The sequence below is a fragment of the Sturnira hondurensis genome, unplaced genomic scaffold, assembly GCF_014824575.4.
Source record: "Sturnira hondurensis isolate 20B ecotype Veracruz unplaced genomic scaffold, ASM1482457v3 Scaffold0010128, whole genome shotgun sequence".
In the NCBI taxonomy this organism is placed as follows: domain Eukaryota; kingdom Metazoa; phylum Chordata; class Mammalia; order Chiroptera; family Phyllostomidae; genus Sturnira; species Sturnira hondurensis.
In genome coordinates this window covers 39,035,018-39,053,490 of record NW_028082759.1, presented here as the reverse complement: position 1 = coordinate 39,053,490, position 18,473 = coordinate 39,035,018, and the positions used below count along the sequence as shown (strand labels likewise).

At 36.6% G+C, this 18,473-nt stretch overlaps 1 protein-coding gene across 1 annotated transcript in view; it reads right to left on the bottom strand.

Moving 5' to 3' along the window:
- Positions 1-18,473, bottom strand: part of LOC118995593 (glyceraldehyde-3-phosphate dehydrogenase-like) — a 29,047-nt gene that overhangs the window by 4,269 nt on the left and 6,305 nt on the right. The window contains 3 exon segments of the mRNA XM_037058764.1: positions 13,865-14,570; positions 14,572-14,679; positions 14,681-14,930. Of these exon segments, the coding sequence (XP_036914659.1) occupies positions 13,865-14,570; positions 14,572-14,679; positions 14,681-14,930 (1,064 nt within the window).

Sequence of the window (18,473 nt, the reverse complement as noted above, 5' to 3'; positions counted from 1 at the left end):
CTAGTAGTTTATTATTAGTATACAGAAATGCAACTAATTTTTGCATATTGATTTTCTATTCTGCAACTTTATTGAATTTTTTATTTATTTTAATACTTTGTTGAATCAGTGGAATTTTCTATGTGTAAATATTATCTAAAAAGAAAATTTGACTTCCTCCATTCTATGGTTGATTTCTATGCCTTTAACTTATTTTTTCTTGCCTAATTTCTCTGGCTAAACCCCTAGCACTATGTTGAATAAAGGTGGTGAGAGTAGGCATGCTTATCTTACTCCTGATCTCAGAGGAACAGTTTAAACCTTGTACTGTTGAGTATATTAGCTTCTCATATATGAACTTTATTATGTCATGGTATGTTCCTTCTATAGCCAATTTATTGAAAGTTTTTTCATTATAAATGGATTTGCATTTTGTCAAATGATTTTTCTGCATTTATTGAGAGAGATAATCATAATTTTTACCTTTCAGTTTATTAATATGATGTATCACACTTATTGGTTTACATATGTTGAATCTTCCTTGCATCTCAGGGATAAATCCTATTGATCAGAGTGTATATTCTTTTTAATGTGCTGTTGAATTCAATTTTGTGCTCTTGAATACTGTTTTTTTTTAGAATTTCTGCATCAATAGTTCAGGGGTACTGGGTGGTAGCTTTCTTTTCTTATAGTTTCTTTATTTGACTTTGGCATTAGAAAAGCTGTGCTGTCCAGGCAGCTGAGTTGGCTAGAGTGTCATCCTGATGCACCAAGTCTGCAGGTTTAATCTCTGCTCAGAACACATACAAGAGTCAAGATATGAATGCATAATTAAGTAGAACAACAACTTGATGTTTCTCTCTCGCTCACTCTCTCCCCCTCCCTAAAAGATTAATAAATTAAAATTATTTAAAAGCTGGCTTTGTAAAATAATTTTACATGTGTACATTCCCCTTTAATTATTTCAAAGATGTTGTGAAGTCTTGGCATTTATTCTTTTTTTAAAGCTTATCTAAATAATATTCTTTTTATGTTTTATTTTATTATCTTTATTTTAATTATTGTTCAAGTACAGTTTTCTGCCTTTTACTCCCATCCCACTCCCCACCTCCCTCCCATTTCCATTCCCCTTATATTCTTTAAATATTTTGTAGAAAGCATCAGTAAAACAATTTTATCCTTGTTTTTTTGTTGTTGTTGTTTTGGGGAAGTTTTTGATTATTGATTTGTTCTCCTAATTCATTATTGGTCTATTAAAATTTTCTGTTTCTTAATGATTAAATCTTGGTAGTTTGTATGATATTTCTAGGACTTTATCCATTTCTTCTAGGTTATCTAATTTCTTGGCATATAATTGTTTGATGTAGTTTGTTATGCTCATTTGTATTTGTGTGATGTCAGTTTTAATATCTCCCCTTTTAATTTTGATTTTACTTATTTGTGTTCTACCTGTTTTTTCTTGGTAAATCTAGTTAAAGGTTTGTCAGTTTTACCTTTTCAAAACCCAACTCTCAGTTAGAGTGATATTTCCTATCACTTTCCTATTCTATGCTTCATTTATTTCTGTTCTGAATTTGTTATCTCCTTCTGTATAATAACTTTGGGCTTAATTTGTTCTTGTTTTTTAGTTTCTTGAGTTGCAAAGTTAGGTCCCTTATTTGAATTTTTTGAATTTTTTTTCATTTATTACTAGAAATGTCCCTCCTTGAACTGCTTTTGCTGCATACCATATATTTTGTTGTATCATAATTCTATTTTCATTCATCTCAAAATATGTTTTGATTTCTCTTTTGATTTCTTTTTGACCTATTGATTGTTCAGAACTGTGTTGTTTAACTTTCACATCTTTGTAAATTTACAGTTTCCTCCTGTTACTGATTTCTAATTTTATACCACTGTGTTTAGAAAAAATATTCAGTACAACTTAAATCTTTTCACATTTGGTAAGTCTTGTTTTGTGAGCTAATATGTGCTCTATCCTGGAGATTGTTACACATTACAATATGAAAATATTCTTAATTAGACTATTTACTTACCTTTAATGTTATATATCATGTCTTCTTATGTTTTCATGTTATTAATTGGCATCTTTCTATTTCTGCTTGAAGAGCTTCTTTTGGCATTTTGTGTAAGGCAGGTCTAGTCATGATGAGCTCCTTCAGCATTTCTAGTTTTGGTGGGGGAGATATTTATCTTTTATTTTTTAAACACAATTTTGATGCATAAAGTATTCTTGAATTGCTGTTTTGTTTTTCTTTCATAACTTTTAATACAGTATTCTACTCTCTCTAGGTCTATAAGGATTCCAAGAAATCCTCTGAGAGTCTTACGACTAAGGGGTTTTTTTCTTGCTGCTTTTAAAATTCTTTCTTGATTTTAGATAGTTTTATTGTAGTATGTCTTGAAGAAAATTGTTCAAGGTTAGATATTTGGGATGACTCATTAGCTTCCAGAAACTGAGCATCTGAATATCTATTGAAGTTTCAGAACTTCTGTCCCTTTCTTCCTTTCTTCTACAAATTCCAATAATGCATAGATTGTTTCCCCTAACGATATTGTAACAGGGGTTCTGGCCAGATAGGTGAACAGAGGTGAGTGATGCCAAGTGTGCTGAAGCAGCATGAAAGGATGTACTCCTCTAAGTTAGGAAGAAGTTGCAAGAACCCCCGAGGTGGTAGATTGAAGCTGCAGGCAGAGTGTGACGATCTCCTTACCCCTGGGAAGATAAGGCTGTTGCCTGAGTCGGCAGGTGGAAAGGCCTACTATTTGTATACTCAGGAACCAGCCTGGTACCTGGGTATTTGGGAGCAATCTAGAGCCTGAGTTCACTGGGGTGGCCTGGTGCTTGAGTCAGTGGAGATAAGCCTAGAACCTAGATCTGTATGAGTGGATCTGGATTCTGGATCCACGAGGGTGAATCAGGTGCCAAGGACCGCTGTGATGGGGCTAATGTGGCTGTGAGCCTGTTTTGCAGGAAATGGCCTGTATGCTGAGTGCATGGGTTCTGAAGAAAGACTAAAGCCTGAGGGCATGTGAGTCCGTTTGTGACCTGGTACCTGGCTGGGGAGTTGCCCTGGAGAATGGGTCTGTGGAGGCCAGTCTGGCATTCGGGTAGACTGGGAGCCTAAGTCTGTTGGAGGCATCCTCAAGGTTGGAGCTGCAAGGTTGGGGCTGTCCTGGTGCTGGGGTGAGCTAGAACCTTGGATCCAGGAGTCTAGGGTCAAAGTTCACATAGGCTGGGAACCCAGGTTTTCTGGAGCCTGATGGGAGCTACTTGGGAACACTTTGGGGTCACACTGGAGGCCAGGAGAGTGAAGTGGGTGTCCAACTTGAACATGGACCTCAGCAGTGGGCTATTCAGCCTCAGGCTGGCTGTCCTTGCTGGCGGGCTGGGTTTAAGAGAGGGTGATGACAGTACAAATCTATCTTTTCTTTGCTACCATATCTTTTCTTATTTCTGTACTTCACCTAGGTGCTGGACTCCTTTGCCTACAATCTTGCTCTTCTTGAGGTATTTTCATGAGTGGATAGTTGTTCAAACTGGTGTTTCTGGGAGGAGATGTGTATGGAAATTCCTACACTGTCATTTTTCTGGCATCATTGCCGTGGTAATACTGCTTATAGGAAGAGAGTTGCAGCTACTTCCTTCCTCCCACCTGTGAAGTTTTACGGTGTAACCCAGGGAAGCTCTTGTCCTCAACTTGCACAAAAGCTTCTCTACCTTCCTACGCCAGGCTCTAAAATCAAATCAAATCATTGTATACATACTGATTAGACCAGGAAATCCCATTATTAATACAAGAGATTGTAACACAACAGGATATTTGGCTGTTGTCACAGAAATAGATTTTTTTCTTTTTTTCTTTTTTTCTTTAATTATTTTTCAAGTACAGTTTTCTATTACTCCCACCCCATCCCACCCCCGTGCTTCCCCCTCCCTCCCATTTCCACCCTTCTCAGTTGTTGTCCATGTATCCTTTATATATGTTCCTCTAAATCCCTCCCCTATTTCCCCTGAAATTCCCTCCCCTCTCCCCTCTGAATTTTTAAAGGTGATCAGAACTGCATTAATTCAGAAGCATCAATGTTTTGTGTTTCTTTATTTCTTTAGGGGAATTAGCCACAGCAACCAAACATATTCTTTTTTGGATTATTACTAGTTATAAATGGGCTTTAAATTTTTATCGCTTAGTTATATTCAAGTAGGATTTTCAAAAAATCAATTTCTTCTCAATTTTTTAATAGCTTTCCTTATCTCACTGAGTAAATGAGTAGATTTAAGAAGGAAAAGCTAATTGCCAGGTTCCTGTCTTATCCTTAATCTGGGGCATTATCTAGAAAAATCATCGGGGCTCCAAATGACCATCTTGGATCTGTTGGTGGGGGCAGCCAGTGATTTCTTTCATTTGATTTGATTTCTAATGTCACATCTTTAAACTTTCAAAAAAATGATTCTCTGGAGATGGGATGGGGGAGAGGGAGGCTTCTGTTTCAAAGATGTTGATCTTGATGAACTTGGAATTTGTTAAATATGTCAGAAGATAGTAAGGTCAAACTTTTGTTCATGTTTTGCTTTCTTTTTAATTCCTTTGGTGCTATAATTCATGCAGTAAATGTTAGTGATTTAAATTAGGGTTAGCATAAAGTGATTTGCACTAGAAAAGTTATTGTCATGTTGAAAGACTGCTCATTCTACCTTTATTTATTTTTTCCCAACAGAAAAATATCCTGAAAACTAGTCATTTTTATTGTTTTCTTTTCACTCTATGCTTTTAGGAACTAAACTTCGTATAAAGTGCTCAATATAAAGATATTTTATTCATTAGTTTTTTTCATCTTTTTGCTGATAGTCCTGTAAATTATCAGATTCAGAACCACTTAATGCAAAATATTTGACCAGTTATCATTTGAGAGATCTGGCACCATTTTTAAAACATTACTTTATAGTGGGGTTCAGTATCTAAAACCAGATTTAATAGCCTTTGTTGAGAAATCGGTAGTATATAAAGCTCTTCATAGTTTACATCTCATATATGGCTTCATTTCAGAACATGGTCATTTTTCGGATATACGTAATTTGAGATCAACCTTACCAGGTTTAGTGTTATTCCAACACAGTGGTTCTTAAACTTCCCTCAGAAGCACCTACAGGACTTATTAAATCCATACTTCAGGCTTCACCCAAGAGTTTCTGTTTCAGTAGATCTGAAATGATGAATTGGTATATTTAACCAATTCTGGGTGAAGTCGATGCTCTTCACAGTCTGGGAAAGCACCCTGAGATCCACTGTTCAACATTACCCCAGTAGAAAGCATGAAAGTGATTTAAAGAGTTAATGCAATGGTCAACAGTGTTTTCTTTGGAATAATTTCCTTAATGATTTTAAGGAAAAAAATTCAGTCTCCTCTTCCATCAGTACCAGAGCCAATACTGACACAAATTTTTCTCTGGTTGTCTATTTCCCTAACTTGAAATGTATTACTTGAGGACAAGAATTCTGTTTCGTTCACAATAACATTCTCAAGATGCATTGAATTTCAACAGAGCATAATGTATAACAGGTTTATTGATATATTAGAGGAATTTGAAATGAGGGCATATTTTTCTTTTACACTTTGCTTAGACAACATTTCACCATTTGGTATTGTCATTTGAATGCTAGAGTGATCTTAGAAAGTGTGATATGGAGCCAGAAAAGTAAAAGAAAAAAAATGCAAAATCCAATCTGATGTCACTTAATATCTTAAAAGAGCCAAAGAAATAATTTAAAAACTCTGCCATATGAGGAAAGTTAGCTAATTTAAGAGTGGGTTGCCAATTCTTTAAACGAAAGAAAGAATTTAGTGAAGTGTAATTTGACTGTAGACCCAAAGGCAGATACCACTTTATCTGCAGCGCTATCTGTCCCTAACGATCTTGAGAATAATATTGCCAGATGTCTGCAGCTACAGCTCTGACACTGGCCACAATCTGTGATTCAGAAACAGCTCTGACTAACGAGGAAGGCAATTCTAAGAATTTGTCTTGAAAGGAAACTCCAAGTTACTTAGACTGACATAATTGGTTTCCTGGGTGGATTTTTTTTTTTTTTTTTACCTTGGGTAAAATGTACAGTGAAATGGAGAAATAATGAACCAAATCAAATTTATAAATTTAATATTTTGTGAAAAGTCACTACCTATGCATTCTTGATAACTTAAGAACTTGTAATATTAAAGAGAATTTAGCCTAGTGAATTATTTAACAGATTTCAATTTTAGCATATGATTGAATGATGGATTTTGGTTGATTTATTTCTCCCAGTTATGAGAATCTATCATATTTAAAGAGTACTGTGACATTTGAGATAATGTAAGACTTACTGTATCCATAAATTTAATGTATTGGTTGTGCAAGCATTATTTAACTATGTGGCTAAATTTTATTTGTTAGTTAAAAAATGTGAAATACTTAAAAAATAAAATTCTGAATTTATAAAGTCAGCTCAAATATTTAAGTAAGATGAATTGCTCAAGTTACGAAAGCCCTCTTAACAGTGATTTAAAAATATATATAAATTTTTAATTCACTGCTCCCACTTTATAGCAGTTTGAGTAAATCAAATTAGGCATTGAAAAATTCTCATTAACGCAATTATTGTAGTGGATCTGTTTAGTGTATATTAAATTAGTATTCTCTTAAAAAATTTTTATTAAATTATTTTTATTGTTATTCTATTATAGTCATCCCAATTTTTCCCTCTTTGCCTTCCAGTAAACATGTTTCTTTTAAGTGTTTATGAGAACATAAAAAGCGTTTGACTATTTTATTAGGTAACAGAATAAAAACTAAAATTCCTAAAGTAGAAATAATACTGACAAAATTATTTGAGCAATATGGAAAAATGGATTTCAATTAAAAATAAAACACCACTATATGGGAACTGTTAAAAATATCTCAACTATTTAGTTAGAATTAACACAACACAAAATTGAAGAGTATATAAAAAATTAGAACATTGAAATATAAGAACAAATGGTTGGATGAAATAATTAGTTTAATAATTTATTAAACAATAAAATTAATGTTTGGATGTTTAAATTAAGTTTGACACTTCAGAAGTTAAACAAATATAATTCTAAGAAAGTGCTAATAATTAATAAAGAGAATACAAACACTGGTTATTAGAACACAAAAATGTGATATAAAATTGAATTTAACAGACTAAGAACTAGGTTTATGACTTTATACCTTTAATAAATTCAATGCTAATTTTAAAATTAAACTAAGTAGTACATAATGTTTTTGTGTATAGAAGTCACCTGTTAAGAATCCAAACACCTCATGCTTCTGGAAGTACAGCTAGTTGCAGCTGTGCATGTGTGCCTGCATAGAACACCCCTACTACAGGAATTGTCTGGGTCCGTGTCTAACTTCTGGCCATGGGAAGACTGATCTGAAGAAGAGTCAGAGCCTAGTTGTAATGATGTAATATCGACTCAAAACATACAGGCCTCAACGTCCCTTTGGTCCTTGCTGACCTGCAGGTTAACTGAGTTATTGTATATCTGGTAAAAAAGATGGGCTAACTGTCTCACATTTCAGCCATTTCTTTAACTCTTTGCTTTAATATATGTTTTTTAAATGATGTACTCACTGAAGGGCAGGTCACCACTAAGCAACATGTACCCATTCCATAAAAAACCAGCTATCATGATATTATACCCTTTCCAAATACATCCTTATTTTCTGCTTCATGAAATCTAAACCAATATGCCCCAGCTTTAGAATCTTCCATAATCTATCTCAGTTGTTTTAATTCCCTGCACCCTTCTTCAAATATCACCAAGAGACCCATGAACTTTCTCACTTTTCCAAGGACATACTTATTTATCATCTCATATGTGGTTTTGCTCTTCTAACTTAGAATTCCAGGACCCATTAGATTTGCTTATTGTAATCTCACTAAATTTCCATGTCCTCCATGAAGACTCCCTTGATCCCCTACATCTCATTGAGTTCTTTCTTCTTTGTGACATTCTAGACCATTTCTCTCTAAGCCATGCAGTTTGGCACTGATGTGTACTTTGTAAATATTATACCACCACTGAATAGACTGCCATGGTATACAGTAATGTTTACCAAAGATGTTTATTAATTCCTATAACAAAGATGTTTATTAATTCCTAATTCCTTTGTTTACTTCCACCTTGAACATTCACACACACATAGTCTTGCAAAATAGAGCCTGGAATCTGGCACTGTAGAGAAATGAGACAGTCCAATGCAAAGAAAAACAAATGAAGTTAATTTTTGTGCTTTTTTTTTTTCAGATACAAGGCCCAAATTGTTGTATAAGCCATAGATTTAAGGGGAAAATCTTTAATAATCAGTTTTTTTACTATGGCATAGAGAGGGAATAAATGAAAAACTAAACTTGAATTTTCCCTGGGCTTGGAGAGAAGGGACAATCTGAGAGAAAGTATAAAAGAAGCCAAAATACAGTTTCGGGGGCTTTGGTGGCATGCCCAAGGTGACAGAGGGTGGGGACCAGCGAGCAGAAGCCTGCAGAAGGCACTCTGGCACCTGAATCCAGGTGTAGAGAATGGCCATCCCCAACCTGCAGTCTCCTTGCTCCTGACTCCATGATGAGGGGTTAAAATGTTGCTAAATATTGTAAAGTACTCATTTAATAAAAAGTATCATAAGGCAAAAGTATTATGAAGAGACTCTACTGCCTAGAAACAGGGAAAATTCTTAAAAGATAAGAAAATCCAGATCACCTTAAATTTTTAAGAATAAAAAAGAGGCAGATTAAGAATAAAAAAAAGATTAAATATCATTGAACACCTGATAGTGGATTGAAAGATCCATCTCTCTGAAATTTCTTGAAAGCCTCAGTTTTAGAATATCTTGAATATTTTATGATGGCAAGTGCCCCACAGACTGTCACCAAGTGTCGCCCAGATATGTCTAAGAGTTTCCTAGGGTTCTGCTACATGCATGCTGGGTGCAGTCTCTCTGCCTCTTCCCCTCCAGCTGTCTAATCAGGTAGCTCTCTCTGCAACTAATGATCCTCCTGGTGAGCATAATTATACTTTGCTGGTGATAGCAGCTGTGGGGGAGGGAACACTGTCTTCCTCTGTCCCAGATCCAATTAGGTCTGTGTCTAATTCACCCATAGTACTATTGACATATAGGGATTTGTTGACATTTGACAATCTTGGAAAGGAAATAGAGTCCACAGTGTAACTGTTTTCTTGGCTCTGTTGCTTTCTCATGCCCTTGCCTCTGCCTTCCTCTATAGATTGCCCATAAAAAAAGCTTCTCCATGTCACAAGATGGTGGCTAATAGTTTCCAGACAGCTAAGGATAGATAGATAGCTTCTCTTTTTCTAACCACTGAACAGGAATACTGTGGTTCTTTCTGATTAGAACAATTCAGATGATATTCCCTTGCCTGAACCAAACCTAGTAACTAGAAGAATGTTATTGGCTGATTGATTTAGGCCTGACTTACAAGCCTATTCTTGAATCAATAACTTTGACAAAAGGATGCCATTCAAATAGTTTAAGTCAATGAGGACTCACACAGAAAGGTAAGGGAGAATAAAATCCATTTCATCTGTAAGGTTGCTATACCTGGAGAGAGAAAGCGATAGAGGGTAACCAGAGTTGCCCCCCACCCACTTGACCTGGAATGTTAGAGTGGACTCTGTCCCTGCCTGGCTTCGTGCCGTCCCCAGACCAGCTTCCACATGACCAAGGGTGGTCACTTCCTGCCGTCACTATCAGATTCATAGCAGTTAAGTATACCTAGAGAGTTTACCTGAACAGCAGTCTGACTCTATGTCTCAGAGAAAGGGAAGATTTTTTTCTTAAATCCCAATATAAGGTCAAGTTTACCAAATTCTCATGTGAATTTGCATGTGTTAGCAGAGTTTTCTATTTTTTTGGAGGACACATTATACTCTCTGACAGGTTGGCCTTGTTTATAGAGTACATATATATAAGATAAACACAAAAATATTCCTGGGTTATTTAATTGTGGTCAATTTGGTACATGCAATAAGGTTTAAAAATTACAGAGAAGTCACATTACTTATATAATTGTTTCATGGGTCTCTGACTAGATATTCAGACTTCTTAAGAGCAAAGGCTTTGTCTTACAATTTGTTTTGAATTTTATTTTGACTGTGGCAATTCCATTAAGTTTAACCTAGCGTATTTTTTCTGCAAAGCTGTCAACATTTTCCAAATATCATTAGCTCTTTGATGGCAGGAAATATGTGGACCTCACCTTTGTATATTTATAGAGCGAAGCCAACATCTGGAACAGAAGGGGCACTCAATCAACATTTCTTTTAATGAATGAATGTCAAAGTTAAATATCGATGAAATATCTAAAAAGCACAATAAATAAACTAACATACTCTAAGTGTTCACTTAACAGTGCCTGTGGCTTGAAGCAAGACAACATATAACAAAATCAATTTTATTATAGGGAAATTGATTTGTTTTTCCTATTTTTTAAAAAGTTATTTAATTATTTTTCAAGTACAGTTTTCTGTCTATTACTCCCATCCCATCCCACCCCCCATGACCCCCCTCCCTCCCATTTCCACCCTTCTCAGTTGTTATCCTTTATATTTGTTCCTCTAAATCCCTCCCCTATTTCCCCTGAAATTCCCTCCCCTCTGGTTGCTGTCCTCTTGTTCTCTATTTCAGTGTCTTTGGTTATATTTTGCTTGCTTGTTTGTTTTGTTGTTTAGCTTCCTGTTAAAGGTGAGATCATATGGTATTTGTCCTTCAACACCTGGCTTATTTCACTCAGCATAATGCTTTCTAGTTCCATCCATGCTGTTGCAAAAGGTAGGAGCTCCTTCTTTCTTTCTGCTGCATAAAATTCCATTGTGTATATGTACCATAGTTTTTTGATCCATTCATTTACTGACAGGCACCTAGGTTGCTTCCAATTCTTGGCTATTGTAAATTGTGCTGCTATGAACATTGGTGTGCTTAGGTTCTTTGGGATTGGTGTTTTAGGGTTCTTAGGATACAATCCCAGCAGTGGAACTGCTGGTTCACAAGGCAGATCCAATTTTAGTTTTCTGAGAAAATTCCATACTGTTTTCCAAATGGTTGTACCAGTCTGCAATCCCACCAACAGTGGACTAGAGTCCCCTTTTCCCCACCCCCTCTCCAACATTTGTTGTTTATTGCTTTGTTTATGATAGCCATTCTGACTGGTGTAAAGTGATATCTCATTGCGGTTTTAATTTGCATCTCCTATAGCAAGCAATATTGAGCATCTTTTCATGTGTCTCTGGATCCTCTGATTTAAATATAAGTTCCTACGACATCTCATCAATGTTTTGATGAAAAAATGTTGAACGAAGTGAACAAAATTCTGTCTTTTATATGTCAAATGGGGTGTACAAATTCCTCTAGAAGTGTGCAAGGTGACCTCATATTTATCACTGAGATATAAAATAAACCACTGTTTAGAAAATGTACTATTAATCTGCTTCCAGGAAACTTGAGGTAGTATTTTTGGTAGCTGTTGATACATATTAGTTGACTTTGGCACATTAAGCATAGATTTGTCTTTGAACACACGCATAGCTTCTATATACTCAAAAATCATAAAATGTTTCTTCTTTGATTGAATCATATGCATTTGGATCAATCATTTTGTGATCAAGGGTGGCAGTAATTTGTGTCACCTATCAGGTCCAATTCCTGTCCTCTCCCTTCCTACTTATAATCCAATCCAATTATTATTTTGAAGTACTTTAGTACTTCAGTGCTGTTTTCCACAAAACAGTTGTCTTTTTTTAAATTAGAAATTAGATTTGCATTTTGCCAAAGGAAAGATATATTTACTGCTGTTGTTATTCTAACACATATTCTCTTTCAAACTAAAACATTGGTCTAAAATTTCATAATGGTTACTAAATAATTTAAAAGCTATTTCTTTGTGAACCCCAGTTAGTTACATGGAATGATCATCTAATATCCAAAACAGTGAATTATTTGACATATCCATATGGTTAAGTATTAGAAAAAATATATTATTCAAAAACATCAAAATAAAAAATCTTATATTTATATTTATTAAAAATATTTGAAATTTATAAAACTCTTACATATATTATTTCCTTCAAACCTTCCAACAAATTTATTAATTAAAGTATTGCATAGTTAGTACCAGAGAATAAAAATCTAACTCATTATGTGACCTGCAATGACCTTGTTGATAGAACAAGGTCATGAACACATACTATTAACATGTTCAGGGTCTAGAGCATTGTCTGACATAGAATAAGTGAACAACTAATAAATATTCTTCACAATGAATTATCGTGTCACACAGCTAGAAATGAAGTTATAGCCAAATCTGCTACATTCAATGTCTATACTACTCCATCAAATCAATGTCATCATTTTGCCTTCTTTTAACTTTAAGAGAGTCGAGTATCCAAAAAAAAAATGTTACTTAAGGTCAACTGTCATTAAGTCATTCACAGTGTAAGCACAGAGCTGAAATGTCAGCATAGGGTAAATTAAATCTAGTTCAAATCAACAGTGTTGAGTGTCTAATATATAAAGACTATGTACTAAGGGCTGAAAAGATAAAGATGAGTGAGATGTCTCTGTCCTCAAAAAAATTATGGACTAATAAAGGAGGGAGACAGTGTAAATATAATTTATGTGGTAAGTACTATTATCGAAGTGTGTTTAGGGAGATAAATTAAAAGTATATCAGGTGGAACTATGCTGAGAATGTAAAATTAATAAAAGTAGTGTGGTAGTCAGGCTGGGCTAGATTATGCTGCAAAAACAGAAAGTACTAAAATTGTTTCTTTTTTTTTTATTGTTGTTCAAGTACAGTGGTCTTCCCCAATGTTCATAGCTGCACAATTTACAATAGCCAAGTGCTGGAAGCAACCTAAGTGCCCCTCAGTAAATGAGTGGATCAAAAAAGTACTAAAATCTTCATCATTTAAAATAGCAAATTTTGTTTCTTGCTCATGCTAGATGACCAACACAGCTGTTCACGTTGTTTTCACTCTGGGATTGAAACTGATGGATCAGATACCATCTTGATCATTATTGGTTGCCTAAGCAGAAAGAGGAAGGGTTCTGGAAGGTCTCGTCTTAGGCATTAAGTGTCATTGGTAATAAATAGCCATGTGGGAACACCCAAGCATGTGATGACCAGAAAGTGCAATCCTGTCCTGTGCATGGAGTACCAAGAACTCTTTAACCAACACTGCTAATGATTAAAGACTAAAATGAAAATTAGTACATTCTGACTAGTGTTTAGTGCATACACTTCTAAAATAGGCACCTTACCTGAGCCTCTTAAATTATACTGTCTAATCCATGACATAGCAAAAATAAAAGAAATTCACAAGCTATAAATATGTATGGATGCCTGCAATATGGGAACTAAAGAAACTAGGGGTCCCTAACCAGGTAGTTACCCTGCCAAAACACGAGTATTTACAATGCCAGCTTCTCTTAGTGAAAGTCCTTTTCCCCCAGGGCACTAATGGACTCCAGTTGTTTTTCTGTTCCAAAGCAGCAGTAAATAAACAGTATAGCCCAGTTATTATTTAGAGTTGCCATGTTTTACAGCCTGAAAGTTATAGTCAGTAATTCTGCGATCTCCAAGGAAATAAGTAACCAGAGCTTGGAGGGCAATACCCTGGTTCCTCTAGCAATATTGGAAGGGCTATAATGATGACAGAGTGCAGAGCCCTCATCTCCTCTGATGCTGTTGGGGGGAAACACTTGATGCATTTTTGCTGATAATGATCAGTAGAGGAACCTGTGGAATTTGCATATGACTCAGACTCTCCAAACTATAAGGTATATATTCCAAGCAATAAAAAATACCAATTTTTTTCTGGGTACAGTGAAGATGATTGTGCTCAACAAGACAGGGCTCCCTAAGCTCCTCCCCTTCTTCAGGGAATCTAGGATGGAAACGGTGAAGGTCGGGAGATTCTCAGAGTGCTGGGAGATTGATCTGGGGCAAGGACTCCCCAGCAGTTCAGGGCCTCTGTCCCTCTTGCTGAGGCTGGTGGTCCAGGAGGCACTTACTCCTTTGTCATACCAGGACATGATCTTGACAAAGCGGTCATTGAGGGCAATGTCAGCTGCAATATCGAAGGTGGAGGAATGGGTGTCACTGTTAAAGTTGCAGGAGAAAACGGTCCTCAGTACAGTCCAGGATGCCCTTCCAGGGCCCTCTAATGCCTGTTTCACCACCTTCTTGATGTCCTCGTGTTTGTCAGCTTTCTCCAGATGGCAAATCAGACCCATGGCTGACAAATTGAGGATGAGGACACAGAAGGCCATGCCAGTGAGCTTCCCATTCAGCTCAGGAATGACCTTGCCTGCATCCTTGGCAGTGCCAGTAGTAGCAGGGATGATGTTCTGGGAAGCCGTTTGGCCAGCACTCCTCAGCTTCCCAGAAGTGCCATCCATGGTCTTCTGGGTGGCAGTGGTGGCATGGACTGTGGTCATGGGGACCTTCATGATGCCAAAGTTGTCATGGATGCCCTTGGCCAGAGGGGCCACATAGTTGGTAGAGCAGAATCATTGCTATCTTGAGGAAGTCGTCTTACTTGTCATGGTTCACACCCATCACAAACATGGGGGCATCTGCAGAAGGCGCAGAGGTGGTGACCTCTTGGCTCCACCCTTCGATGAGCCCCAGCCCTTCCCAAGGTAGTGGAGACACCAGTGGGCTCCATGGCATATTCAGCACCAGCATCACCCCATTTGATGTTGGTGGGATTTTGCTCCTGGAATTTGGAGATGGATTTTCCACTGATGACAAGCTCCCTATTCTTAGCCTTGACTGTGCCTTTGAATTTGCCATGAGTAGAATCATACTGGAACATGCAGACCATGTAGTTGAGGTCAGTGAAGGGGTCATTAACAACAACAATATCTCCTTAGCCAGAGTTAAAATTTGCCCTGGTGACCAGACACCCAATACAGCTAAATCCCTCACTCTGACCTTCACCATCACATCTCAGGGTTGTGGTTGGCAGCTGAGCGGGAAGACCTGGCTCTCTGTCCAACAGGAGGACAGAGAGTCAATATCAAATATTTTTATTAAATGCCATTGCTGTCCAACATACCATGGATCTAACTGTGATTTAATTCTCTTTGCTTTATTATTTAAAAGCTGAAAAATGGCTTGGTTATGGAAGATCTGGACAGCTGAAGAAATAAAGGTGGAATCTAAAACCCAAAACTCATTCAATGAGTGTATTTATCATGGAGGTAGTTAGTTTAATCATAGAAGCAAAGAAAGTCACAAAAGATTCTGTTGAATTTTTCTTTTTTTACTCAAAAATTCACTCTTCTAGACTGTCAATGAGATAATGCCAGTCTGTTCATTTCACACTAATAGTTTTCTAGACTTTAGATTTCACCATATACTCCCAAGAAGAAAAAAAAAAGGACAGGACCATTGGATTCTACAAGGTACATGGATCCTGATGGCTTCTTTTAATTCACTATATATTTTTTATTTTATATTTTCTAATTTTTTATTGCTGTTCAGGTATGGTTGTCTCCATTTTCCCCCTAACACTCCCCCCCTGCTCCACTCATCCCTACCTCCTACCTTCGATCCTAGCCCCTTGGCTTTGTTCATGTGTCCTTTATACACATTCCTGAGTGACCCTCCCCCCTTTCACCCTGTTGCCCCTCCCCCATCTTGTTACCGTCAGTTTGTTCTTTATTTCAATGTATCTGGTTGTATTTAAGTGGACAAGACTCTGACAGCTCAAAAACTCTGCAGTCTCTAACATGTTGACTTTGCTACTCTACGTATTGTAGACATACTCTATATCTCTCTATATACTGTAATATACTCTATGTGTTAATTTTCCCTCAAAAACGTGTCATATTTCTTTGAGCACTTATTTGCTTTTCATATGATGGCTGCCTAGCTAAGGCTTATGGACAAGGTGCCATGTAAAAGTGTGTTAAAAGTAGATAAGGCAACTTACCCTGCCCTCTAAGTAGAGATGTCTCATCTTACCACTGACTATAGCATTATGTAGCTGTGGCAGGAGGGAGATGATATGAGCTGGAGCAGGGAGAAATTTAAAATATAAGGGCCGATGCAGAGTGTTACCTCTCCATTGCTCAGCTCGGGTGGGTCAAAATAAATAGGAATTTGCAGTATTTACCCTTCCTTGGCTCTATTCATTTATTTCACATTAATAACTGAGCTTTACAACACAAAGGGTGGGCTATGTCTAGGGAAGAGCAGCGAGTTACAGTTACAGGCAGAAAGACTATTATTTTCTTAATGATTCTCCATCTGGAATACATTGTTGCCTCGTCCTCTAGGTCACTTGTTAGTTAGCACCTGTTGAATACACATAATTGTACTTGATATAATAAGGTTTAAAAAGTTTGGAGAAGACACAGTACTTGTCCCTGGAGTTTATAATGTAGAGGAATTGGTCTTCATATCTGACATGATGTAATCATTTGCCATGTGCAGAAAATTATTAAAGATTACAAGTGATCCCCTTGGAGTGCAAGTGTGCAGAATAGTCTATTTGGAGGAAGTAAGTGTTGAGAAAACCTTTAGTGAGGTGGTCAGCCCGAGTGAGAGACAGGAAGGAAGGATCATTCAGGGAAATTACTATGGTTAGAGGTAGTGAGCAGAAGAAGTGGGTAAGCTCTGTTGAGAGCATCTTTCCTGCTGAAGGGGAAGGGCCATTAACAAAAAACTTTAAAAGTGCTTAGGGTAGAGCAAAATGGAAAAATGGCAATGAAAATATAATCCCATATTGCGTAAAAATAATGCAATTAAGATTTCATTCTATATGAGTAAGTGTGTGCTGATTATAGTGGAATGAGCTACTGGCAGTATGTACACAAAAATTTAAGTAACAATTTTAGAATGATGATTAATAAGAAAATTGGGGAGTGGTGGTGGGAAAAGCAGTCAATCGTAATTGAACAATAATAAAATAACTTTAAAAAACAGGAAAATTATGCTACAAATGAGGAAGATATAAAGACTATAGTTTATAATTATTAGGCATGAGCCGGTGTGGTCATTGTGAAAATGGAGGGGAAGATGAGTTAACTTGTTTGACAGTGAAACGACTCGTCTGTGGACTTGATCAGTTTGATAGAATAAGAGTGAGTGTTAGGAGTAGACTTATTAGGTGAGAATAGTGGCAATAAAGAAATAAGTACAAAATGTAGACTTGTGTGAGACAATAATGAGTTTGGTGTTTGATTCTTCAAGTCCCATCTATAGGGAGTTAAAATACAAGATTAAGAAGATGATGATCCATCATGCTTGGAATTATAGATTTGGGAAGTGTCTGTTCAGAGGTAGGAGTTGGACCAAAACAAATGGATGAGTTCTTTCTGAGTCAAATAGAAGCAGGAGAACACTAAAGAATGAAATAAGGAAAAGTGAGAGGAAACGTGTGGGATGGTGAAATATGAGAATCGAAATCAAGTAGGGCGTACCCACTGTGCCTAATCAACTAGGGTGCCTAGTACGAGAGAAGCTACAGCAGGGAAGAACTGTGAAAAAAAAAACTGTTTTAATAGAGAGGAAAAAGAAAAAAGGAGTTTCCCTGGGAAAAGAGAACTGGCAAATCTTTTCATCAGAGTGGTAGCAATAGAAGATTCCAAGTTGAGAGGATTAAGGAAGGACAGGTTGGTGAGGAAAGTGGGAGCAGAATGGTCAATTATCAAGGGCAAGGAGCAAACAGGCTTATGGTAGTAGCAAGTGTTAGCATTACCTAGTTGGTAATTTAAGTAAAGCTTGGGGAAATCTGAATATTTAAATTTATAACAGGAATTAACTACATAGAGATGAAGTGCTAGAGGATGGGATAAAATAGGATGAGAGTGAAGTACATATGTGTATGTATTTTATTTACATGCATGTGTAAGCTTGAGTAATATACAGTTAATCAGAGAGCAAAAAATCCATTAGTTCAAAGATGGCATTGGATTTATCTTATTGGATTTATCTTATCTTTAACAGAAAAGACTACTTTCTGTTTTATTTTGTGTCTCAAAATAACATACCAATACATACATGTTAATTCTGTAATGATACAGATCACTGCAGAACACTGCTAGAATTATAAGAGTTACACAAAAGGAGATAAGTTGCTCTGCATAAAAATGTCTTATTTATGGAGGTAGACAAAAGGAAATGGGGAAGGAGCCCAGGAATTGAGGAAGGCTGGACTCTGGGAATAAATCTGGAGATGCACCCCAAAGTGCAGTTGTCGAGGATGAGAAGGAAGAGTTAGATGGCAGGATCTTCGCGTGCGTGAGAGTGTCAGGAGGGGTGGGTAACATTCACCAGAAAATGTTCAGAATGCATGCAGCACTTAGAAGAAAACTTCACATTTTCTTGGCGCACAAATTCACAGCTTTCTCTCTCTGTGGTATGTTAAAGTGATCGAGGAAAGTTTGGAGAAGAAAGAGTTAC